Raw genomic sequence first — 27914 nt, forward strand, 5'->3', positions numbered from 1 at the left:
GTAACTTTTACAAAGTATTTCTACTTTTAACAAAATATTTTCTTACTAGAGGATTTGTGTACTTTTACTCGAGAATCTGTCCTTGTACTGAAGTATTTTTAACTGGAGATATTTTTAATTGAAGCATATTTATTTTTACTGGAACAGTTTTACTTTTATTTAAGTATTTTCAACTGAAGTATTTGTACATTTACTGGAGATTTTTTATTTTTACTAAAGTATCTTCTGACTGGAATATTTGTAACTGAAGTATTTTTAGTGTAGTATATTGTAATTGGAGTGTATTTCATTTTTTTTTAGTATTTGTTCTTTTAGGGGAATATTTTATCCACCATATTTAATACTATAGTATTCATACTTTTGCTATAGTATACTTGAACTGGACCTTTGTACTATATATTATACTATATCGTATATTTACTTTTTACAGAAATATTTTAAACTGCACTATTGGTGCTTTTAAAGTATTTTTTTCTTTTACTGTAGATATGCTTCTTATGGAAGCCCATTTCCGCCACCTGAAGAAAAAAAAACGTCCTCAACTAAGTCATAATTATGAGATAGAAAAGTCATAATTATGGGATAGTAAGTCATAATTATGAGATAGTAAGTCATAATTATGAGATAGTAAGTCATAATTATGAGATACTAAGTCATAATTATGAGATAGTAAGTCATAATTATGAGATAGTAAGTCATATTTATGAGATAGTAAGTCATATTTATGAGATAAAAAGTCATAATTATTAGATACTAAGTCATAATTATGAGACAGAAAGTCATAATTATGAGATACTAAGTCATAATTATGAGATAGAAAGTCATAATTATGAAATGACTTTTTATCTCATAAATATGACTTACTATCTCATAATTATGACTTTTTTATCTCATAATTATGACTTACTATCTCATAATTATGACTTACTATCTCATAATTATGACTTACTATCCCATAATTATGACTTTTCTATCTCATAATTATGACTTAGTTGAGGACGTTTTTTTTTCTTCAGGTGGCGGAAATGGGCTTCCATACCTAACTAGTATATTTTTAATTAAAGTGTATTTATTTTCCCTGCAATATTTGAGCTTTTAATTACTTTAATTGCTTTTAGTGAAGTTAGTATGTTTAAGTGGAGAATTTGTACTTTTAATAGAGTACACTGTAACTGCAGTATTCGTGCTTTTACTGAAGTATGAGGCTTGCGTGCCTTTGTCACCTGTTTGTGTTGTGAGCTGTAGTGAACTGTATGTGTAAGTCAGTGAAAGTTCAGCTCAGACAGAGCAGTTGAATTGCTGAGCTGGTTGTTCAACTAGAAATACGCGGACTAACTGAAACCTAAACACCTCCTGCCTCAGGGCACCCCTCCCTCTACCACTCTGCTACCTCTCTCTCTCTCTCTCTCTTTCTCCAGCCTCTATTATTGTTCTGAATCTCCTCCTCAGTGCTCAGAGTGAAGGCTGGCAGTGTTGTGAGGGGTAGTGTGGGATGATGCAGGGGATCAGACCTGGTCTAGCCTCTGTTCTGCTGGTCAGTGTGTTTTTGGGAATCCAGGCATCTGGGACTACCTTCCGACCTCATAACTGCACACTGCGGTGTGTTCAGCAGGTAGGATACACCTTACCATATATAAATATATATACTCACCTTTACCTGAGTTGAAGCTTAATCCAGAAAAGTGGGATTGATAGCATAATTTCTGGTTTACTGTGAGTTCAGCATTGTTCTTTGGTCTGAAAGTTGCTGGAATTAACTTGAATTAATTGAAATCCTTAATATGAAAACTAGGGTTACCAGTAAAACAAGCTTTTTAATTACATACTACAGCTCTGTAAACACAAACTTACAGCAAAGGTGGCATGCACTAAGAGTGTGGCATATCATTGTGTGGCTACAACTCCGGCAGATCTGAATATAACAGCCTAGCTTAAGGGAGAGAGCCAGAATGTAACATAGACATGGAGACACCATAAAACACTGCTGTCCGCCCTCTCAACCGTCCACAAACCTGAATACTAGGTATCAGCCTTATAAAAGTGCATCTTCAGCGTTTGCAGTCATACAGAGATTTATTTTGCTGCGCACTATTAGGGTAATTACGGTAATTTCACAGCGGATGCAGCTCTCCAGGTCCTTCGTGTAAATTCTCTGCTGCTGCTGCTGCTGCTGGAGGAGGATTAAGAGAGACTCTGCTGCTTTCATATTTCTGTATTTGATTGAAAATAAACTAGTAATCAAGATATTGAGATATTTTCCAGCTTATTCTACCCCCGGATCAGATGAGGACTCTTTGTGGGTTGTTAAACAGCTTTAGGATGTGTGTTAGCTAGCTAAGTTAGCTAAGTTGTGTGTGTAGTTAGCGTTAGCCAGCTAAGTTGGCTAGGTTATGTGTGTGTTAGTTAACTGGCTAAGTTGGCTAGGTTTTGTGTGTGTTAGTTAACTGGCTAAGTTAGCTAGGTTATGTGTGTGTTAGTTAACTGGCTAAGTTAGCTAGGTTATGTGTGTGTTAGTTAACTGGCTAAGTTGGCTAGGTTTTGTGTGTGTTAGTTAACTGGCTAAGTTAACTAGGTTATGTGTGTGTTAGTTAGGTAGTTTAAATGTGTGTTAGTTAGCTAGGTTATGTGTGTTCGTTTGCTAGCTAAGTTAACTTTTATGTGTGGGTTAGTTAGCTAGGTTATATGTGTGTTAGCAAGCTAAATGCGTGTGTGTAAGTTAGCTAGGTTAAATGTGTGTTAGTTAGCAAGCTAAGTTAGCTAGGGGAAATGTGTGTGTGTTAGGTAAGTTAGGTTAATTGTGTTAGCTAGTTTAAATGTGTGTGTGTTAGTTAACTAGGTTAAATGTGTGTGTGTGTTAGTTAGCTAGGTTAAATGTGTGTTATTATTATTATTATTATTATTATTATTATTAATGTATATTTCCCTTTATAATACTGTGACATGATCTGCAGTAACTCCTAAAGAATAACACAGTAACTCCTCAGTAATTAGTAATTAGTTACCATGTTTCTCACTTTATAATACTGTGGTATGATTTGCAGTAACTCCTAAAGAAGAACACAGTAACTCCTCAGTAATTAGTAATTAGTTAACATGTTTCTCACTTTATAATACTGTGACATGATCTACAGTAACTCCTAAACAAGAACACAGTAACTCCTCAGTCATTAGTAATGGGTTACCATGTGCTGCTGTTAACTCCCAAAAAAAGAAGACAGGGACCCCTTATTAATTATCTATGAAGAACACAGGGATGCCTAGTTCGTTATCTAACACAAATATTTATTCATTTAAACACGATTTCCCCCATAATAAGGATGTAGGACACAGCCTAGAGTAAAGCTGTATGTGAGCCATCACTTCTACTGAGCACATTTCCAGGAGGACTGAAGAAGAGCACAGGTTTAGAATAAACACCTGTAACACACTGACTGAACATTACAAAAAATGGGGGTTAAGCAGAATACTGCACATTTCAGTGTGTCTAACATTTGGAAGATATTGAGCATACTAAGGTAAGTAAGGTTAATATATGATAAGTGGTGTCACTGACTCTAATATCACCACTGATAGAATAACCTGCAGCAGCAGATAAACAGATAAAAGCAGATAAAAAAAGTCTGTGAGACTGCAAGGCTAAAGATGAACGTTTATAAGGTTGGAGCTGAAAATTAAAGCAGTGACCATTAAAACAAAATTGAGTACAATCAGTCTTAGAGTCTTCTGGAGAACATAAATAATGTCTACTATGTAATAATATTACGTTATAAAGTTTTTTTTTCTTTCAAAAATGGGGTTTAAGCAGATTATGACACACTGTAGTATTTTACTATATGTTGCTAATATTTGGAAGATAATGATGATAATAAGGTAATTAAGGTTACTACTACTACAAATGATGTCACTCAAATATGCCTTTAATATCACCACTGATAGAAAAATTGTTTGTGTAGACTGATTTAGATCTATAGTTCCCCAGGTGGGATGTAAGGGTTTTCAGTAGTTAATGTTGATTTGAGCAGTAATTAATGAATAGTTATTATAAAGGAGACATAATTAGTAAGTAGTTCTCTGGGAGATATGTAAGTCTCAGTAATTATTGTGAAGTTATTAGTGAACTACTATAATCATTAGTTCAGTACTATCTACTGAGTAATTATTTAGTACTCCCTGGTAGTTAATAGAACATATTTAGGTGTTAATGCAGCACTATTAATTAGTTACTGCTTAGTTACCTATTAACTATGGAACAGTATTATAAAGTGTTACCGAAAAAGCTCTTCTCGTGCTGAACTTATATTCTAGGAACTGCTAGGAAACCAGCACCCTGGAATAAGACTTTTCTTATTTCTGAAAAAAATAAATAAATAAATAAAATAAAAAGCTATTCTAGCGACGAAACATTAAAGGATTTTGCATATTTTTCCTTCTATCATTAAACTAAGCGATGGGGAGCAAGTCTAAGCTAAATCCTCGGATCTCTGATATCCCAGAAGCACTAGATCATGAACTGAAGCACTCTTTTGTGCACCAAACAATCTATAAATTGAATCAGAAGCCTAATCCATAATTATCCAAGGTGTTTGTGAGGCGAGGTGATGCGAGTGAATTTTGTATCTATGTACCACCCCCCCCCCCCCCCTCCTTTCTCTCCTTTTTATAAAGTTTGTGCCTTATATGTTGTGTTGTTAATATATTATGTTGTAACGGAGCTACTGTTTTTAAAATCTAAAATACAGTAAAATAAAAAGCAACAGTAATTGCATAATAGTTACAGTAGTAAACATAATAATTAAAATTTACAGATCAAATATATATACACTTTTTATGCATACTTACAGTGGCTTACAATAGTAGAAAATGTGATCCAGCCCAAATATCAAACATCCACCTCATGTTTGAGCTACAGAACTTCTTCACGTGTTGTCACAACCACAATTGTACAGGGGTTGGACAATAAAACTGAAACACCTGTCATTTTAGTATGGGAGGTTTCATGGCTAAATTGGAGCAGCCTGGTGGTCAGTCTTCATTAATTGCACATTGCACCAGTATAAGCAGAGTGTAAAGGTTCAATTAGCAGGGTAAGATCACAGTTTTGCTCAAAATATTGCAATGCACACAACATTAGATGAGTTCAGAAGAGACAGATTGTTGGTGCACGTCTTGCTGGCGCATCTGTGACCAAGACAGCAAGTCTTTGTGATGTATCAAGAGCCACGGTATCCAGGGTAATGTCAGCATACCACCAAGAAGGAGCAACCACATCCAACAGGATTAACTGTGTACGCTGTAAGAGGAAGCTGTCTGAAAGGGATGTTCGGGTGCTAGCCCGGCTTGTATCTAAAAAACGTAAAACCACGGCTAATCAAATCACGGCAGAATTCAGTGTGCACCTTAACTCTCCTGTTTCCGCCAGAACTGTCCGTCGGGACAATAAATTATTGTGGTCTAAAACCAGGTGTTTTAGTGTCATTGTCCAACCCCTGTAAATGTATTTTAATTAATGAGATTTTAAGTGATAGACCAATACAAAGTAGCACATATAATTGTGATGTGGAACAAAATTGATTTAATTGAATAAAAAAAAAATATTTAAATACTTAGTAGAGACACCTTTCGCAAGAATTACAGCTGCAAGTCTTTTGGGATATGTCTTCATGCGTATAGAGACATAGCTCAAGCACAGACAGATTGGATGGAGAGCATCTGTGGACCATCATTTTAAAGTCACTATAATGTATGCTAAAGATCATTTCCTCTTGTGCCGAATAACTGAGTGGTGAAATCACTGTGGGGCTGGGGTTAATTTGTATGGTTGTCTTTGAGATTAGTGGTTTGCTTTGATTCTGGAGGAAGGCGTAGCATGTTCCTCTGTGGTTTCACATGCGGCTGAAACTTAATAGCCTGCTGCAGACTGGCTGTAGCCTTCTTCCTGTTGGTCAGAGCATTTGTGGGAGCCCAAGAGACCTGGACATATTGCATGCAGCTGGAACTTCATAGCCTTCAACTGAGCAAGAACACCAATATTAATCCCTACTGATGTTTGACAAGCCTAATATAACATTTTTATGTTCGTTGATGCTTAAATGCAACCACAAATCAGAAAACTCTGAGACAGTATTAAAACAAAAAGTTATTTGATTGCAGACAGTATAAGCTAGTGCTGTGCGATATGACGATAAATATCGTGGGGACCATAGAAAAGTGTCTATAATGCTACCGTATCGTTTCTACAATAATTTCATCAATTATTCGTGCAAATATATAAAGTAAGCTACGATAAAATGTATTGGTGTTAGGGTTGGGTTTCTATCATGGTTTTGGTGAGGATCTTGAACCGATTTTATGTGGTACACGACGCTCTGTTATATATTTTTACATTTTAATTATTTCACTAGAACCGTCACGCTGCCACTGCTCCTTCTGTTCTATAGGTGTTGCGTCTCATAGCGCTGGTAAAGCTTTAGGTACTGCTTTGAGTGATCAATATTTCGTTTTGATCTTTTAGAATTCGTTAGATTATATTTCTTTTAGCATTTTGAGCTTAGTTTAGTTTAGTTATTCTCCTATTTTATATCTATTTTTCTGTTTTTATTAAATGTTGTTATTAGCTTATTAGCTTCTAGCTTGTTGCTGCCTTCTCTGTTATTTAGCGTACAGAACGTCTCCCTGGACAGACAGACACTGTGATTTTTTAATCGGGTGTGGAGAGCTCATCCGCATGTTTGAATGGTTTGTCCTGTAGGAAAACACACACGATTTATATGCTGACACTGTAATCAGACTGGCAGGCTGAGAGACTGCACGTCATGCAGCCCGTAGGCAGTAGAAGAAGCACCGAATCCCCACGAGCTGCGCACCCATTAATCCACCTGCGGAGCTTTAAACGTGTGGATGAGCGCATCACTTTCCTCGGGGCGGGTCGGGCTCCAGGAAATAGCCTGTGATGTAGTCATCTGTTTTTTAATACTATATTTATTTTATATAAAGCTATGGTATGATAATCACCATATAGCTAAGTAACCAAGTATGTTAAAGAAAATAAAGGAAATAAGGAAAACTGAAAGTGAAAGTTCTCCTTAACTGAAACTAATAAAAACGGTAAATAAAAGAAAAAAACACTAAAAACGAACTAAAATTACAGATTGAATACCCTAATTTTCGTGTTTCTTAATTTATTTGCAATTTATTTATATAAATGTGGTATATCATGATATATATCGTTATCGTGATATAAAAAAAAGAAAAACGGGCCAAAAAGTCAAAAAGCGGAGAGAGTGCGCAGTTGCAGCGCAGAAAAACGGGCCAAAGAGTCTAAAAGCGGAAAGATTGCGCAGTTGTAGAGCAGAAAAACGGACCAAAGAGAAGCGGAGAGGGTGAAAGGAAAATGTATTATTTAAAGTGGTATATTTCATTATTTGTTTTATTACAGAGTCTGTGGCCCATGACTTCAAATATATTTCTCCTTCTGGCCCCCAACAAAAAAAGTATGGACACCCCTGCTACAGGGGGTTTCACCTTTTGTCGGTCCTGCTATTTGCATTTTGGGCGTGTCCTACCACCTCTCACTCACCATCAGTGTGTAATCCTTCCCCACAGGCTGCTGCCTTCTCGTGGGATTTATATGTGTTATGTAGTATGTGTTCTTCTATACTGTCCAGACTTTTCTAATTGGCAGTTTGTATGATTTTAATAAGTTCCTGTTTTTCAGGAAACTCCAGGATGTGAGTATTGCAGGATCAGTAAGGAAGATGTCCAAAGGACACTCGGTTTCTCATCAGCTGCCCTCTTTACAGGTAAACTCACAATAGGTGTTTCTGAGCTGACACAGTAACATTAACTGTGTTAAATTAACTCAGTGTTAAATTACAGTGTTGAATTAAGGCTGTCCCGGATAACATATGACCTTATTTTATTAATTCAGAGTTAATTTAATACTGTAAAGAACAAAATAGAACATAAAACTGGTTTTCTTTTAAACACAATAGATCACAAGAATATTTCTGTGATATTTACGATATTTTATGACATCTGTGTTACAAAAGAAGATGATAAAATACTGAATAAGTAAATACCAGACTTCTGTATGCATATTTGACACCACACACACACAATATTTTGTCCCATCCCTATTTAACACTGAGGATTGTTAAAAAAAAAAAAACAGGATCATAGAATTTAACACTGTGGATTTTAACCCTATTAATTTTACTGTGCAGAAAATTTTAAAACTTTAGAAATAATCTGTAAAATGTAAAAAATTGAACAGCAAAAAAGTTGCCCATAAATGATTGTAAAATTACAGTAATTCAGTGGAGTTGAAAAGGATTAGATCATATTACTATATAATAAGAAGAGTAATACACTGTAAATAGATTACAGAGTATTGCAGCTTTTTTTAGAGGTAGTTTGGCATATAGTAGCCATGGTGGGCAAGACATCAGGGACCATTAGGAAATATGTATTTTGTGTGTCTTAGCTATTCAATTTAGGTAATATTTACTTAAAATATGGAGTACAGAGTGAGAACAAAATTCTTTATTCTTTAATTTTTTTTTACAGTCTATAATTGATTAAAGTGTAGGAAGCTTCTGCATGTGGTGGATTTGATGTGTTATGTCTGGTGTTTAGCCTTTCATCACAGCAAAACTTCCTGTGAAACTTCTTTAATATAGTCACTTGTTTTTCACTGGAAATAATAATACACCTGGCACAAGTGATTAATAGACAGATGTGGTTAGAGGTTAGAGTAAACTGTGGAGACTGTTTATTGGGCTTGCAGCGTTTTCTTTGAACTGCTGAACTGTTGTTTTTTTTTGTTGGCGAATCAGAATGGGCGTACAACATAGATATTTTTAATGGAGGTTGGTAGCTTCTCTGTGCTTCATAAAATGAGTTAGTTTGTCAGGAATGTCTCTTGGAGCCGTTTCTAAATACTTGTGGGTTCTAAATTAATCAGTTCACACAACTGTATTTACCTTCCATTTACCTCAGATATCAGAACTGAGTTATCACACCAACAATGTAACCATTTCCTGTATGTTTTTTCAGTAAAAGCATTGAGTAAATAATTGTTTAACAGTGTTCTGTTATAAAACTATAAAACGCAATGCATCTTGGAATGCCCTATGAATACTGCTGCCACACCTATTATAACAGTTGTTGATGTAGAGCAGGGGTGTCCAAACTACGGCCCGTTTCCTACGGCCCGTTTCCTTTTTTTGGAGCGGCCCGAGAGGTATTTAAGAAATAGAATGAAAGTTGGCCCGCTGTTAAGCAGGTTTTTATAATGTGAGATTCAAGGTTTGAACGCTAGATGTCAGAAACAGGCCAAAGAGTCTAAAAGCGGAGAGGGTGCGCAGTTGTAGCGCAGACAAACGGCCCAAAGAATCTAAAAGCAAAGAGAGTGCTCAGTTGTAGCGCAGAAAAACAGACCAAAGAGTCTAAAGCAGAGAGGGTGCGCGTTGTAGCGCAGAAAAACAGGCCAAAGTTTAATATTAAGAGACATCATGAAATGAAACATCAATTAGAAAAATCTTAGTTTACACAACACTGTCAAAGATAGATAAAGATAGTAAGTCAAGTAAAATGGTGTGTAAATGAAATTAATCAGGAAAATGTATTATTTAAAGTGGTTTATTTCATTATTTGTTTTATTACAGAATGAAAGTTGGCCCGCTGTTAAGCAGGTTTCATAATGTGAGATTCAAGGTTTGAACGCTAGATGTCAGAAACAGACCAAAGAGTCTAAAAGCGGAGAGGCTGCGCAGTTGTTGTGCAGAAAAACAAACCAAAGAGTCAAAAAGCGGGGATAGTGCTTAGTTGTAGCGCAGAAAAACGGACCAAAGAGTCTAAAAGCGGAGAGAGTGCGCAGTTGTAGCGCAGAAAAACGGACCAAAGAGTCTAAAAGCGTAGAGAGTGCTCAGTTGTAGCACAGAACAAACGGCCCAAAGAGTCTAAAAACGGAGAGAGTGCTCAGTTGTAGCGCAGAAAAAGGGCCCAAAGAGTCTAAAAGCGAAGAGAGTGCACAGTTGTAGCGCAGAAAAACTGACCAAAGAGTCTAAAAGCGGAGAGGGTACGCAGTTGTAGCGCAGAAAACGGCCCAAAGAGTCTTAAAGCGGAGAGAGTGCTCAGTTTTAGCACGTAAAAACGGACCAAAAAGTGTAAAAGCAGAGAATGTGCGCAATGTAGCGCAGAAAAACGGGCCAAAGAGTCTAAAAGGGGCGAGGGTGCGTGGTTGTGGTTGCCTGATCTAGAGGCACATCATTATCATTTATTGCACGCAGATGCACCTTAGCAGACACTATCACTTTTTTTTCGCAGAAGAAGGGCAGCCAATAAGGCACTTGAGGGGCTACTTTAGATTTTTTTTTTTAATCATGGACGCACCAAGGGGGGCAGTTGCTTCTTTAGCAACCACCTTGAGTCTGCCTGTGTGAACAGATCACTCAGATATACTATAACACTGTATTATTATTTTAATAATGCTCTTGTGCTTTTTGTTGTTGTTTTTTGTTGATTTGTTCCAGCACATTCTCTCTTTGTTTTTAACTCTCTCTCTTTGCCCTGGCTACTAGGATGTGTGCCATGGCCATGTTCCTCTTTTTTAGGCCAGCAGACTCCCGAGGTTTGCCAGCACTATGTTAACGCTCCGGAGAACATCACCATTGAGTTTGTGGATAATCCAAATCCGAAATATGATACAGCTGTTGTGTCCTGGAGTCCTAGCAAATATGGTAATTATGGAGAAATATTCAAATATGTGTATTTGTGTTGCTTTTATTTCTGTTCACTTTTGTTTACTTTGTAATTACATGATTACAGTTCATGAAGAACTACTATGATTTTTGATTAGTCATAAAACATTAAAGCATGTACAAAAGTTTATTAAAACAGCTTATATGTAGCAGTGGGCAGAGTTCTGGCCCCTAATGCATTGCAGTCTCTCTCTGAAGCTTTTTGCTGCAATGGACCTAAATGTTGTATTTTTATGGTATATATGTTTACTGTCGTTCTGCAGGTATTGCTTTCCTGAGAGGATTCCAGGTTACACTGCAGACTTTGGGTGGAACAAAGACCTTCTGCCAGCTCTTCCTCCTTCAAAACAATCTGTCATTATCTGCCTCACATTCTCAAAGCGTACGTCAGTGTCTGATTTATAACCATTTTTACCTTTATGGAACTCATAAATGCACCAATATGTGTTTTGTATATGTCAGTGTATAAAGTAGTATGAAAAAATTTGGGCACCCCTGATACTTTTCATGATTTTCCTTTATAAATCATTTGTTGTTAAGATCAGCAATTTCACTTAAATATATCATATTTCAGACGAAACTTCAATTTGTCACTGATTCTTAAACATTGGTTTCAAGAATCTGCTGATATTGATAAATGGATGGAGCTAAATACAGAGCAATCCTGTAAGAAAACCTGTTGGAGGCTGCAAACGATTTGAGACTGGGAAGGAGATTCACCTTCCAGCAAGACAATGACCCTAAACATATAGCCAGAGCTACAGTGGAATGGTTTAGGTAAAAAGAAATTTCATGGGGCGCCGAGTGGTCCAGCGTGAGAGGGAGCACAATTGGCCCTGCTCCCTCCTGGTGGGTAGATGGCGCCCTCTCCCCACATCACTCCTAGGGTGATATCTACAGCACAGGGCGTCTGTGAGCTGATGTATCAGAGCCGAGTCGCTGCGCTTTCCTTCGAGCGCGCTGTGATGCTACTTGGCAATGCTGCATCAGCAGCAGCTCGAAAAGAAGCGGTGGCTGACTTCACATGTATCAGAGGCAGCATGGGTTAGTTAGTCTTCATCCTCCTGGTGTGTTGGGGCATCACTAGTGATAGGAGGAGTCCTAATAAGTGGGTTGGGTAATTGGCTGTGTAAATTGGGGAAAAAATGGGAAAAATTTGAAATAAAATTATATTAAAAAATAAATAAATAAATCTTAAGTTAGAATGGCTCAGTCAAAGTCCTAACCTAAATCCCATTGAGCTGAAAACCTTTGTTGGCCGACACTCTCCATCCAACCTGGCTGAGGTTGAGTTATTTTGTAGGAATAATAGGCAAAAATCTCAGTCTCTACATGAGCAAATGATGCGCTACTTTGTGTTGGTCTCTCACTTAAAATCTAATTAAAATACATTTCAGTTTATGATTGTAAGGTGACAAAACTGGAAAAATTTCAAGAAGTATGAATACTTTTGCAAGCCATTGTAGCAATAGATTCTGGGAGATCAGCTGCTTATTGAGGAACACTGTTAGCGTAAAGAGCCTCTTACTTTTTGTATCTTGTTTTTTTTATTCAAAAACAGTTCATTATGAGTTTATAAAGAGCTAGTTTTATTTTACATTTGTTAGTATTTAACACAAAAATCCATCTTTTCTATTGGCTTCTGGCATAATTTGGGCGTGCCTAATTAATTTCTGTATTTGTCATTTAGTTACTGCAATTTTACAGGAATGTTTTTTTCCATAGTCTCTAAGTTATATATATATATATATATATATATATATATATATATATATATATATATATATATATATATATATAAATAAAATAATATATAATCTTTAATTAATCTCTCTTTATGAAGGTGTATTACTCAGACCCGTTCTCGGAGCTCTCTCTGGGCACCCAGTACGCTGTGACAGTGATTGCCATTCCTGTTCCTGAGCCATGGGATAAATTCTACGACAGCAAACAGTTCACAACACGCAGTAAGAGCTTCCCCTACACATAAAACAAACAATTACACACACATTCAGTCCAACAAATGATTCATCAGCCTCCAACATTTTAGGCTCTCATAATAACCGCAGCAAGCAATCCAGTCCAATCCAATCCAGCGAGTCCTTTACTCATGTTTATCTCTCCACAGCGTGCCCTGAGAAAAACGGCCTGGAGAACTGCAAATCTGGTGAGCAAGTTAATCACAGTCAGAGTTTCATATTAAATTGATTAAGCATCAGTGTTGTTCACAAATGTTGTTTTTAGGTAGGCCACATTCTTTTAAATACACTTTAAATTAATTCATTAATTTTTATTTTATATAAAGCATTAATATTACATTATTATTATTATTATTATTATTATTATTATTATTATTATTTTTATTATTATTATTATTATTATTATTATTATTATTATTATTACAGAAATAAAGTAAAAAGGGTAGTACACTGTAAACCCTGGTTAGCTAGGTCTACTCAAATCATTCAAGTATGTATTGCTGCAGACTGGAGCACCTCCAAAGAGGAGGAGGGGCTTACCGCCAAACGGGAGGTCCACAGCTCCAAAGGGGAGGGGCTTACCTCCAAGTGGGAAGTCCACCAACAGTATATGGCTCGAGACTGGGAGCGCGTTTGTGCGCAAGGCCTCTATGGAACGCCAAAAGGCCCAAAAAACGCCTGGACCAGACGCCTTTTAAAAATTAAATATATATATATATATATATATATATATATATATATATATATATATATATATAATCAATGCCAGGCTGCTTTGCCCCTGTTTGTGCAAATGAATGATTTTTAAGACCACCAGAGACAAAATTATGAAAATATGAAAAAAAATATGAAAATTGCAAAAAACACACAACACCAATGTTAAATTCAAAGGATTTACAGTAAGATTTGAAGGCCTTTTTTTAGGTCAAAACAAGACTTGATAAGACATCCGCAAACCCTGAATAGGTGTCTACACAGGAACGTCGCTATAGCCCCTTTTTAGGGATGTTTTGATTGTTTTTACAGAAGTGTCTCTCTAATATGTTAAAAATGTTCAAATCTTAAAGTATACCACAATTAAAGAATTTAAGGAACGAAATCAATCTCCCCACGCAGCGCGAAAGTTCTGATCCACTTCGTCTCGGAGCCGCTTCAAGAAAAATGCATACACGCACGCAAAATTAAACAGCGCTTTTTTAATCTAGTAAGCTAATGATCCAGGCTGTCCAGCATTTAGACTTGAGTGAGTTAGGCTAGCTGTGGTGCTGTTGGTCAGTTTGTGTGTTTATAATAAATACAGTGTATTGTACTGCCTGTATGTGTATCAGCTAATTGATGTTACATAATAATAGAATATGATGAGATAAGTTGACATTCATAATGTGCGTGGGGCTTGCCAATGAGTTTGGATATTGGATAGATTTTCCAAAGTAAAGAGCCAGATTAATAACTTAATGAAGGTTTCTAAGCGACTGAAGTAAATATAATATAATAATAAATATAAATATAATAAATATGTAACTTCTTAGTCTATGTCTGTAAATGACATTACTTGTTTCCTTATGGAAATAGAAAAATTACCGGATCTGCTGAAGCATAAAAACTAATATTAATAATATTATGCTTAAACAACAACAAAACAATAATATTCATAGTAAATTAAGAATAATTCACATCTTATAATAATAATAATAATAAAAATAATATTATTATATAATTAATAATAATATATTATAATTATACTATATAATTATAATATTCTAATAAGAATAAAAATAAAAAGAATCAACTTCCTAATATAATTTGTAACTAATTTAATAAATTAATAAATTCATTTATTGAAACCCTGATGTTTTTGCAACAATAGGATATACTGACAAGGTGAAAAAGTGGGGAGCTGCACAGCATTTTGCTTTCACCTAAACCTAGAGTTTATTTTTACATTGATACAGCATAAATATTAGACTAATAAAAGGCATGAGCACCAGCGGGAATGTCTATAGATGGTATATTGTTAATTGTGTCTAAAAAACTGTGTCTGAAGAGCTCAGGAGCTCGGATCTGCAGTGAATTGCTTTAGACTGAGTCTCTCTGTAAGAGCATTGGCTGAACAGAGTTTAAATGTATTGGCTTTCAAAACTGGAAGGTGGAGCTCATTATCTTATTATTAAACGCCGCTTTTTACGGCGTCAAGAGAGACACTAAAACGCCGCTTTTTACGCCGTCTCGTTGCACTGAGACGGCGCTCTGTACAACGCACCAAAAGGGTCGAAAAACGCTGTGGGAAACGGCGTCTTCTGTGCTTTTAGCGGCGTTTGAAATCGTCGTGAAATCATACGGCATATATTACGGCGTCTTGAAATCATACGGTGTATATTACGGCGTAAAACCCACACAGAACGGCGTATTTTACGCCGTTCTTTTCGATAAAAGGCGTCTGGTCCAGGCGTTTTTTGGGCCTTTTGGCGTTCCATAGGCCTCTCTCACCACGGCTCCGGCGAATGTCATAATAAAAGTCTTCCGCGATTATTACTATTTTTCTATTAAATCAAATGTAATGTTATATAGAATGTACTATAACATTATATTGTATTATATTATATTGCATTATATTATATTATATTATATTATATAAAAGTCTACATCGTAAGGCAGGGAGACCTCACTCAACACAGCTTCATTTCTCTTCATTTCTTCCGAATGCTACAAAAAAAGTCCTCCAACTCATAATAGTTGAGTAATATTTAGAAAGCTCCAATTTTACGTAAAACAGATTTAATTTATTTGAGTTCAAACAACTTCTGGGTTTTAAGTGCATTTAAATTGAGTAAATTAACTGTTTTTTATGAAATAACCGCTAAGAAACTTGTTTTCCCGCACCACTCGCACTGTCCGCCATGTTTGTTCATGCAGGAGCGCATTGTGCCAGAGTTTAGTGATTGTCTTTACTTGAAAATGTTGAGTTTATTGAGATTAAAACTTGAAAATCGTTGTATGAACTTGAATATTTTAAGCTGTTTGAACTGTTTTGCAGTTTTGCTTACAAATAGAATTATTTTAATGAGTTCACCACACTGTCAGGGAATACAGTGTACCTGTTTAAGTTTATTGCAATGATTATATTAAGTTGTTTTCCCTTAACATATGCATATTGTAGTTGCTTTTTCTAGCCAACAAATCTAAATTAAATGAGCACCACAAAAAAAAAAAAAATTGAAATAAACAATGACATCAAAGTTAAGTTGATATCTGTATAAAACATCTAAATAGCATGGTGCTTTCCTTTCCCATCTTTCACAGACTGGTATCCCAGGTATATTGAAGTTCATCAAGATAATCAGGACATTGTTGTGACTTTCAACCTGGCACCCGTGAACCTGGGCATCCGCCGCTACTTTTCAGCTTGCTTCGGCGGGGGCGTACGCAGAGACAAAAGCATTCAACCAGTATGTATTTTCTTGCACAGTGTAAATAAGCTATTTTAACCCAAAAGAGCCAACGGTGATGTATGTGTGGCAGTGGCATGCAGTTAATATAGTTAATAACTGCCTCTTTATAAAAAGCTAAATATCTATTGAACCATTGAACAATTTGTCTATGATAGATTTAAAAATAAAGAAAACTTAAGAAAACGTAAAAAAAAAAATAAAACAAACTAAATACAAAGCTAAAAATAAATAAATAAATAAAACAAAGCTAAATGTATATTGAACCATTGAACAATTTGTCTATGATAGGTTTAAAAATAAAGAAAACTTAAGAAAACGTAAAAAAAATTAAATAAAATAAAACAAACTAACTAAAAAAAAAAATTAAAAAAAAAAAAAAACGTAAAATAACAGTTCCGGCTAACTTCTGCTCTATTAGTAGAGCATTCTATTCTAGAGCATATATTAGTAGAGCATTCTGTATATTAGTATTCTGATTGTGTTTTAAATTATGTTAGTTATTGTTATGTTGCCCTTTGTTGCACAATTTGCCCTTTTACTTTTTATTTAAATAGAAGTATACTTTTTTAGTTACTGATTATGCACATTGATTTTGTCTTGCTGCTGTAACAAGTCAATTTCCCCTTTGGGGGATCAATAAAGTCTTATCTTATCTTATCTTATCTCTTATAATAACATTTAAGAACATAACAAAAAACTAATTTATGTAATTCACGTAAAAAATAAAGTTATTGTAAAAATTGTTACGTCCTATTTAAAAAGCAACATAAGTTGTTCATTTGTAACATTTCTAACATATTTATGGTGTTTTTTACTCACTTTTTTCTCTCCCACAACCCTAATCCTAAAACACGTATTATGCAAATTAGGCGATGGCGTCATTTAGCGACTTCTAGCGACTTTTAGGACAGCCAATAGCTACTTTCCTTACTGAGGAGTTGGCAACACTGCTCTTCTCTGAAGGGTTAGAAGGGCCTTACTGCACACCACTGATGTGTGACAGACCCTTTATAAGAAGCGTTCATTCCTACAGCACCTACCTCTTTAAGTCTTCTTACTTTAAGTCCCCAAATGGCACACAATCTCAGAAATAAAGGCACATGATGGAATAAATTCTGCACTAAGAATGAATGTGTATCTGATCAGTTACTGTACTTCTAAACGTACATGTTTGACCATGCATACTTCTGGTTTGTGTCTGTGTCACAAGTTGAGTAAATTAGCAACAGAAGTTTCTTTAAAATATTTCACGTCAAATTGCGTACCGTTAGCTGACTAGAAACAGTGACAGTGTGTGGATGTGTGATCATGTGACCTCATTTATAAAATGTAGGTATGCTGGGTTAGTCCCTGTTTTAGAGGACTAGACTATTTTCTGGGCTCTTAATGGTTCATGCCAATCAAGTATATGAGTGATCATAGATTTTTTAAAAGTGGTCTAGTTACTGGTTTTAGCTCTTTACTTTAGTCCCAGTGTGCAGTGTGATGTAAGCCCCTCCCCTAATACACACTACTCAACTCCGTTGTAACTTTTTTATTTAGGACTTCAGAGTAAACAGTACTCATCACACTTACCGCTTACCCGATCTCCATAAAGGAACCAACTACACCTGTGAGGTGAGTATTGATAAATAAGTGTCAATCTGTCACTAAACACTTTACAAATGTCCATATAAGCAATTTAATCTTATTATTTATTTTTTTTGGTTCTGATTAAAACTAAAGCTGGTTAAGATGCTTAAGCTGGTTGACCAGCTGGATCGTTCTGAAAAAAAAAAGAAAAAAAAAAGACCCGCCCTACCAAAGCCCCAAAATAAAGTAGCCTAATTGAATATTGAATCCTCCAAATTTGTATTCATCAGGATGATTTTTTTTTCTGTGGCTGGTGACATAACCAGGAGAAAGGTAGGTAGGATGAAATATGCTGAACATGGGCAGCTGAAAACCAGAGGTGGAAAAAAATACTGAAAAATTTGTATTTAAGTAAAAGTACCTTTACTTTTCTAAAATTCTACTCAAGTACAAGTAAAAGTACCCATCTAAAAATCTACTCGAGTAAAAGTAAAAAAGTACTTAATTTAAAATTTACTTTGAGTAAAAGTTACGTAGTTACTTTTATTTATTTAATGTAAAAAAGTAAAAACAATTCATAAATTAAATAATTATCAAATTAAATAATTTGGACCTTTCAGGCAGTATTTGTTCAGACCAACCCATGAAACATTTTCAAGAACAAGTGGCATAGGTTTCTATGATCCATTTTTTTTTTCTTTACTGTTAAAAAGTTAAAAAGTTATGGTCATATAGGTCACTATAAACCGTATTTTTATAGTTTTACAGTTCATTATTATTTTTTAACTCGCCATTGCTATGCTTTAACTGCTATTTAACTGCTATTACATCCAAGCAGATTGTTTAATGTTCCTAATAAAAACATAAGGAATTATCATTAAATACGTTAAAAATGGAAACATACAAAAAAGCATGTTGGGTATCGATGGGTAGCATAACCCGACAGAACACCGGTAACTGTAATAAACACTGCTGGAAAAAGTTCAGGAGAACAAAACTAAATTTTTTTAATTCAGACAATTTGTTTTTTTTTTCCCCCAGCATTTTATTTTTTACTCAGTAACGGGGAGTTTTCCGAAGTAGCGGAGTAAATGACTTGTGTGAAAATGTACTTGAGTAAAAGTAAAATGACCTATTTTAAAAACTACTTTAAAAATGACAAATTACTCATAAAATCTACTCAATTACAGTAATGTGATTACACAGTAATAGTAATAGTTATTTTCCACCTCAGCACCTCAGTGAATACACTGTTGGCCCTTGAGACATCTTTATGATGTTTTATGCTGTGTGTATTAAAGATTAGAGTTTGTGTGGCATTTATACTTTTTTCTGGTGTTTAAATGCTTTTATAATTCATGGGGTCACTTTTTTCCCGCAAGACACACAAGGGTTAATCATAAGGGGATTATAATTACCAATACAAATAAGCCAAATGAAAATGTGGTGAAATGTAATCTCAATCTAATATGAACTCAGGAGCAGAAACCTTATCTTTCCAGGGTTTAGAAAAGGAGCCAGTCTGGCAGGTTCCAACAAATCCTGTTTGGTCCTTCGTGTAATTCTGCCTGCAGCAAAATATTTCACATGCTTACATTACTCACTGCTGATCACTGACAGAGTATCTGAAGACTAACATTATCATTTAAATCTGTAATACATGCAGTACATGATACTTTTAACAGATCTGTTTTAAATTCTACTTTGTTTAGATTGCTGCAGATGTTGTGGATGCAGTTAGGAAAACGTTCTTTGTTCAAGTCCAGCATCATTCCGAAGGTAATTTTGGTTATTAGGTAATTAATCAGTTAATCAAATAAAATGGTTGTATCCTGTTGGTTGTTTGTGTTGGAAACAAATTCATTTAGTTACTTCTTTCAAGCACTTACTGAGAATTTCTTTTAAAATATCAGATTTACTGACCTGGACTTATTACAAACCATTCAATTAAAACATATTGGGGTTGTGATTATTTAACCCTTGTGTGGTGTTCATATTTTTGTTACTCGTTTACTTTGTTACTTGTATTTAATTCAGCAAAATTAAGCAATTTTACATTAAAATGCTTCACCTAAATTGCAAGCAAAAACAGCTTACATGGTTAATATTTGCCCTTTACCTTTCTTGTGTTACATTTCTTTCAAAAAGTGCTACTTTTTTTATTAGTTTTATAATAAAATGTAAAAGAAAATGAATTAAACTCAAGATATGAGTAGAAAATTTGTTTAGTTTCAAATTTACAAATGAAGCAATGTTTATTAGCCCTTGGCCAAACATACTGTATGTAGTATAAATGTGTAGGGGGGGTGTACAGTGTGTGTTTATTAAAAATGTGTTTTGATATATGTTTTTCACAAACAATAAGCCAATGCCAATGAGTTTGAGTTAGAAAAAATATTTTTTTAGTATCATTTGATGAAAAATGAAAACGGGTCCCACAGACCCGAACACCACACAAGGGTTAATTGATACACAGTGTTCTCAAGTCTCACGCTTTGAGCGTGTGACACATGCACCTTCAGCGATTTCACAAGCTCACACGCCACACATGTATATTATAATTTACTCTGGTTGAGCCAATCAGAACATAGATCGCTCTGTTGTTAGGCAGACCTAGTCAAAGAGGGTGGAGTTTTAGCCAGTTTTAGAGTGTCAGGCGTGAAGAACTGTCTGATTCGAAAGTTCTGAAACACGTCGGTGAACAACTGACGGAGAACAGCGGCAAAAGCTGCCTTTTGTTTGAGCATGCCAAAAACTCTTGGCACGCACCTTTGTTTTATTTCCTGAATTTTTTCTTTTAAGCAGGTTTGTTAGCGAATGCTTGAAATGAGATTTATGCATTTGTACATGCTCAGATATTGAAATAATTTTCAAATTCGTTTTTTTTTTCCCCCCTAACATCTTTCCCCAGAACCATGGGCTTTACATAATAAGGGTCTACCTTTGGCTGTAATCCTCTGTGTAAGCGTCCTGATAGCCACCTGTTTAACAGCTATCTCTATTACCCTCTGCCAAAAAAAGCGACTGAAGAAAAAGGCAGTAAAGATGGAGATACCACAAGGTAACTGCTGCTATTTTTTTGTATTCTGTATGCTGTGGATATTCTGTATGTACATGTACCAGTCACAAACATTGGATATGATAACTTCAGCATTTAAAAAAAAAAAAAAAAAACATATGAATTATTTAGTGGATAAAAAGTGTTAAACCAGAATTTGTTTTATATTTTAGTAGCACCTCTTGCTTAGATGACAGTCTAGTTGTACATCTCTGAATATTCTCAGTCAGTTTTATGAGGTAGAGTCACCTGGAATTCAGGCTTTCAGTTAACAGCTGTGCTGAACTCCTCAAGAGTTAATTACTTGAATTTCTTACTTGAATGTGTTTGAGAGCATCAGTTGTAAAGTTGTGAAGAGGTAGAGTTACAGGTATACAATAATATATAAATAGCTCTATTTGAGAAATGATCTAATCCTTATTATGCAAGAACTACTCAACGTAAAAGTAAAGAAATAAAATACTTAAAGAAATGAAGGTCAGTCAGTCCGAAACATTTTACGAACTTTTAAAGTGTCCTTAAGGGCAACAAAAGTGAATGAAATTGCAAAATGTTATGATGAAACTGATATCAGGCCCACCCCTGGAAAAGAAGACCAAGAGTTTTCTCTGTTGCACAGGATACGTTCATCAGTGTTACCAGACTCAGATACTTAAATTGTTAGATTTAAACAAAGTAAAGAGAGGGCTGTGTCCTCAGTTCCCAGCATCCATTGCTATTTTCAGTACTTTAACAGTACTTATTACATTGTATATAAATGACATTATGTAAATTAGGAACTGATGCAGGATAAATGGTTGTGTATTATTTATTTTCCACAGAGAGAACTGAAGAATATTATGACAAACTCCTGGATGAGCCTCACTGTGTGACACTAAACTCCAGTGCCCGCCCCCCTCGCCTCCTGATTTGCTATTCCAGTAATGACGGTCCTGTCCACATAAAAGTCGTCTTACAACTGGCAACCTTTCTGCAAAGGCACATGGCGACTCAGGTAAACATCAGATTCTAAACCTAAGCAATGCTCACAGTCAGACGTGTATAAAGTACTAGAGATTCAGACTTGAGTAAAAGTACAAGTACTCTCAAAATAAGTGACTTCAGTAGAAGTAGAAATTTAAGTAGAAATATTAAAGTATTCAACATTTTTTTGTACTTATGTATTGCAAGTAGTTAATTATAAAATGTATAGTACTGTAAGTAAAAGTGCTGTGTGGTGTAGTGATTACAGAAAGAAGACAAAAGTTTGAATATGATATTGCTTATATTATTTGAAATGTTTAGGCTAAAGGACACTCAATTCCTTTGGATGTAACAACAGCACAACAGGAATGTACAGGATAGAGTACATCTACATAAAGTCTTAAATAAAATCACTAAACAAACTTACCCCAAAAAAAGGCTGAACAACAAGCCATTAGGATATTTAAACCAATTCAGCATAAAAGGGGTCACTAGTTATCCGAATGTCAGAAAGATCTGTGTGTGAGCTCCGCGACTGAGACAAATGTTAGATGTTGGGCCTACGTTGGCCTGACGTTGGCTTCTGACCAGTTAACATTAGCAAGACAAGGGCTTTGTAAACATTTATATAGTGAAATCTATTAGTCTATTAAATAAGCCTTTATCGAGAACCTGAAATAACCAACAATAAATGATTGCTAAATTAATTTATTGAATGTATTTTGAAGGGAAAATAAAAACACGTATGTTATAAATAACTAAAAACAACAGTGGACGTGGAGTCGGTCACTGAAAGAGAAAAAGAAAAAGAAGACAGAATCTATATAAATTATTTACATTTTAAAATGACACATATTTAATGTAATTTACTGCTAAATGCCAAAAAAGGTCATGCAAAAGTGGTGTGTATTCACAATACACTTGAGATTCATGCTGAATGTAAGCTATTGTTACTGGTTGAGATCATAGATTAGAAGATCAGGGCCAATAGCTCACATTGTAGCATGAATCTTGAATGTGTAATCAAAATAATACCAAACCCAGATAGCAAGTATACGCTGGCTCAACCTCATTGTTTACATTGGCATGACGTTGGGTAATCATGTTGGTCCAACGTCATTTTGGCCAGTTGGCCTACGTTGGCCTGATGTTGGGTGTCAACCAATGTTAGATGTTGGGCCTACGTTGGCCTGAAGTTGGGTGCCAACCAATATTTTAAGTTGGGACTACGTTGGCCTGACGTTGGGTGCCAACCAGTATTTTACGTTGCGACTACGTTGGCCTGACGTTGGGTGCCATCCAATGTTAGATGTTGGGCCTATGTTGGCCTGACGTTGGCTTCTGACCAGTTAACATTAGCAAGACAAGGGCTTTGTAAACCTTTATATAGTGAAATCTATTAGTCTATTAAATAAGCCTTTATCAAGAACCTGAAATAACCAACAATAAATGATTGCTAAATTAATTTATTGAATGTATTTTGAAGGGAAAATAAAAACACGTATGTTATAAATAACTAAAAACAACAGTGGACGTGGAGTCGGTCACTGAAAGAGAAAAAGAAAAAGAAGAGAGAATCTATATAAGTTATTTACATTTTATATAAAGTTTAAAAGTAGTTTAAAAGCCAAGTAATAAATACATTAAGTTTGTAAACAGTTATTAATTGTTGTTATTATTATAATTATTATTAGTTATTAGTTATTATTATAATTTTTTCAATCATCGAGGTCACAAGCAGGCTAAATGAATCCTATGGCTCACACACTGCAAAATCTGTTCACTATTAGGAACGAATCTGAACACTGGCTATAAATCCCTGAAATTAGAAGAACATGTGTTGTTTGATCATAAGAACGATTCCATGTGTTTCCAATTACCTGCTAATTGCCAGATATGCACTTGAGGTAAACAAGGTTCGATCTGTGTGTGACTCAATTCTAAAAAAGAATAATCAAAGGATGGTTGTGTATAAACAGGTATGTTTCCAGGGTGACATCCCTCAACAGGGTGCATTCAGAGCCGGTTTATTGAGGGTCTGTCCACTAGGGGTGGGCGATATGGCCCTAAAATAATATCACGATATTTCATGGTATTTTGGCGATAACGATACTCTTGGCGATGTGACAAAACACTGAATTAAAAAAAGAATTCAAGAATACACTACTGCAATAAAATGAAAATGAAGATTTATTAATGCGTACGATATGAAATGGCAAACTCCTAACTGAGATGTTTAAAAACACAAGAATTTTATCAGATTTGCAACAGAAGTCCATAGATCCAGAATTTCATGATATTAATAATGCACTCCAAATATGGCTGTAGTAGATATATAATGGGAAATGAGAACAGTTTGAATTTTTCTTTTGCTAAAAACAGTGAAAAAGTAGTACCCTGCTGTGATAATTAGGGGTGGGTGATATGGCACGATATTTCAGGGGAAAATATTGCTCACGATATTAAAATATGTTAGCAATATTATCGTGTACGATACAATATGGCACACCCCAACTGTTCACTTCCTATCTCCCCTGTTTTATCAGTAAATGACTCTGAAATGATAGAGTAAGCCTGTGAGTATGTCCAAAATGAATGGGGGGTGAATGGAGCTAAACAGCTAAAAACTTAAATATACTTAAAAATACTTAAAAATAGTAAATATCCACTTGGCTAAAATAGTCCTTGAGTTTATATAGTATATTAAGTATAATAAATACAGAAAACTTACCTGTATATGTGTATTTAAAGTTTAAAGGTTGCCTGCAGTACTAAAACATGTGATATCGCTCTGTGCTGAGAAATATAGAACATTGTTTAGTATGAAAATTATTAAACTTAAATTTATAAACAATGATTTTGCTTAACTGCTCCAGAAACTTGAGTAGGTATTTTCTTCTATAAGAACGTCTCTGGTACAGACTTGAGCAGATTATGTCATAAAAGCACTGTATTTTAAAGGTGCAAAATGAACATTTGTTCACATTACTATGGAAATGCACACAGCCTTAAGATGGGGAAGCTGTGCCGATCTGTGGTTGCGCTTTGATGTTTTTTTTTCTTAGATGGTTGCTAAGCAACAGCTCACCAGCTCCCCGGTTGTAGTTGCTCAGACTCGAAGAGAGGGGTGGAGCCATGTTAGCCTTGTGATTGGTCTGGGTTCTGCTGAAGTCAGCCCGTCTAATATTAATCTATTTTTGCTTATTTTAAGATTCTTATAGTTATATTATACAATTATATATAATTACTTATTAACTTTGTTAACGTATTTCTAACTCAATTTTACTTGCTTAGATTTGCTTAATTATTTGACACTTTCGATAGATTACATTAATAATAAAAAGTTTAATAATCTGAGTAATAAGTTGAACAATCTTATAATGTTATAATAATAACATTATGAACAAAAATGAACTTGCTAAGATTTTGACTTTTTGCAGTCAGGACAGTATATATATATATATATATATATATATATATATATATATATAATTAGGGGTGTTCCATATAATATCATATATATTATAAAAAAAACTCCATATAGTGAAGTATTCTTAAAAATGTTTATTTTGTATTTGTTTTACTATTTACTGCATCAACTTTATTAGTTTATTTGCAACGCTTATTTATATATATATATATATATTTTTTTTTTTTTTGCAGTAATATATTCTTGAAATTGAAGTTTTTTTAATGTTTTTGTCATATTAACAAGAATATCGTTATCACAAAAATGATCCTGAAATATTGTGATATTATTTTATTATATTGGGTATATAGAGAAAATATATTCCTAAAATGAATCTAATTAGAAAACTCAGATTTAGCTTGTTAGATGCTTTAATCTTTTCATAACATCATATTTCTCTTAAACTTATGGAGGAATGAGTTTTGTAGTCATATCACTCACCCCTATCCTGTACTTATTTAGTTGTGGTTGCATTCGTGTTTGAATTGCTTTTTATTTACAGCAGTCTGTCTTTGCATAGGTACACCTGGACCTGTGGGATGCATTAAGCATCATGGAGGAGGGGGATCTGGGCTGGTACTGCAGGATGATGAAGGAGAGTGACTTTGTGATGGTCATCTGCTCTCGGGGTCTCAACCAGAATCCGCAGAGATGGAGAAACCAGGAGGAAGACGATTCAGGCGATTCAAACCCCACCATTTTGGCCATCACAGCCTTAATCGGGGAAGAGATATACCGAGCTAAAGCTCTGCAGCAGGATCTCTCCAAATACATGACTGCCACATTCGAGTACTCCAAGGAATCTGACATCCCATCCATTTTAAACTTGGTCTCAAGTTATGCCCTCCCCAGAGACCTGCCGCTGCTGTTCTCTCACCTGCACAGAGTGGCCCTGCAGAGGCCTGGAGCGTTCCTGCAGGTGGAGAACATCTCCGAGAACAACTACTCCAGACTGCCTGCTGGAGCAGCGTTATCTATGGCTATTCAGGAGGCCAAGAGTCTGATCACTGCCTAGAGACAGGGTCATGTGATCAGAGAACTCTGGGATCCAGAGCCAGTCATCCAGTAAGCTAATGCTCGTCTGCGTTCGGCAGGTTTGCATCAGATCTGTGAAGACATGCTGTAGGGCTGCAACGATTAGTTAACATACACCAATTTTAAGTGTTGACTAATTAGGGCTGAAATATATATATATATATATATATATAAAACAACGTACCACAATTTTTGATCCTGGGTTCTAGCTACAGTCATATGAAAAAGTTTGGGCACCCCTATTAATATTAATCATTTTTAGTTCTAAATGATTGGGTGTTTGCAACAGCCATTCAGTTTGATATATCTAATAACTGATGGACACAGTAATATTTCTTTGGTTTTGCACACCTCAGGCGACTCTGTTTGTGGCGTGCTTGCAGAAATGGCTTCCTTCGCATCACTCTCCCATACAGCTTATCCTTGTGCAAAGTGCGCTGTATTGTTAATAGCTCACAAAAAGCAATATTTTCTGAATCAAAGAGGCCATCAAATGGACCATCCAAGCAAAGTGTTACCAAAAATACTATAGAATTCTATAGAAGTTGAAGTATCAACTCAAGCTTGTAAAAGTACTGGTTTTAAAACTACTTAAAGCATAAAAGTAAAAGTAATGTAAGGGGGGGGGGGGGGACATCAATGTCTATAATGTTATATTAAAATGTTAATGTCCCAGATTCTACTAATTTAACCAGCACAGGGCCACCCATTTGTTATTAAACCCCAGCCATTATTTCAGCTCTTCAACTCTGCTATATTGTGGCTAATCTGCGTATTGTAGTCTTCATAATAAAAGTCCTTAGGCCAGATTGCATTAATAAAAAGATGTATACTAAAAACAATAACTAACATCTTCTGTAGATTTCTTTTTATTTTTTATTTTATGTGGACTGTTTAATTACATTTGGACTTTTAATTAAAATGTGGCCAATATTATGCAATATTATGTTTTTGAATGTACTTTTTGTTTTAATTCATTCAAATAGTGCATATTGCTATGCAATTAAATGCCAGTACACACAGGACATAGAAGGATTTGTATTGGAACCTCATAAGCCTGGCCTGTAACCAGGAGTGCAATGTGTGCACGCAATTATTCTGCTATTAAAGTATTATTTTGAAAGATATGTACAGTACTTTAAGTATTATGGTAATCTAAATACGTTTGTGTGCATAGTACTTGTGTGTTACATTTCTCCTACATTGCTTTATATATATTTTTTTATTCAGATACTCTGTACAAATTTCAAAAAGCATGAAATGTTTACTATTTTATATTTTTGTTGATAATCATTTCATTTCCTGTGCATTTTATTGGTATTAAAACAGCTTGTTAAATTCACACTCGTGTTAGTATATTCATTACCACATTGTAAATAGTTCCTCTGTAAAATTCAGTAATACACTTGCAGCTGGATTTCCAGCTGTTTCTTGTGTTTTTACAGTTTCTTGCAATTTCCTTTAACCACCATTAACTCACTATCAGCAGCCCAGAAAGAGTTCAGTTTCTCTGATTTTGCTATTGATAGGTAAATGTTTGAGTAAAATGAACATTGTTGTTTTATTCTATAAACTACATACAACATTTCTCCTAAGTTTCAATTAAAATGAGAAATTGCTGAAATAATA

General features: G+C 35.0%; 1 protein-coding gene across 1 annotated transcript; it reads left to right on the plus strand.

The window, feature by feature from the left end:
* Positions 1–1379: 1379 nt before the first annotated feature.
* Positions 1380–27627, plus strand: si:ch211-207e14.4 (interleukin-17 receptor D). The gene is made up of 12 exons (XM_022677282.2): positions 1380–1612; positions 7715–7799; positions 10581–10739; positions 11024–11142; positions 12604–12727; positions 12889–12927; positions 16040–16185; positions 17731–17805; positions 19473–19539; positions 20672–20821; positions 21640–21812; positions 25771–27627. The coding sequence occupies exons 1-12, from the start codon at positions 1493–1495 to the stop codon at positions 26263–26265; spliced, it is 1752 nt and encodes a 583-aa protein (XP_022533003.2). The 5' UTR covers positions 1380–1492; the 3' UTR covers positions 26266–27627.
* Positions 27628–27914: the final 287 nt, after the last annotated feature.

The sequence above is a fragment of the Astyanax mexicanus genome, chromosome 13 (assembly GCF_023375975.1).
Source record: "Astyanax mexicanus isolate ESR-SI-001 chromosome 13, AstMex3_surface, whole genome shotgun sequence".
In the NCBI taxonomy this organism is placed as follows: domain Eukaryota; kingdom Metazoa; phylum Chordata; class Actinopteri; order Characiformes; family Acestrorhamphidae; genus Astyanax; species Astyanax mexicanus.

What these genes read in the sequence shown, in the direction of transcription:
- si:ch211-207e14.4 (XM_022677282.2), top strand. Translation starts at nt 1,493, where the DNA reads ATGATGCAGGGGATCAGACCTGGTCTAGCCTCTGTTCTGCTGGTCAGT. An exon ending in CAAACAGTTCACAACACGCA is followed by an intron (nt 12,728 to 12,888) that starts GTAAGAGCTTCC and finishes ATCTCTCCACAG; the next exon opens with CGTGCCCTGAGAAAAACGGC. An exon ending in AGTCCAGCATCATTCCGAAG is followed by an intron (nt 19,540 to 20,671) that starts GTAATTTTGGTT and finishes ATCTTTCCCCAG; the next exon opens with AACCATGGGCTTTACATAAT.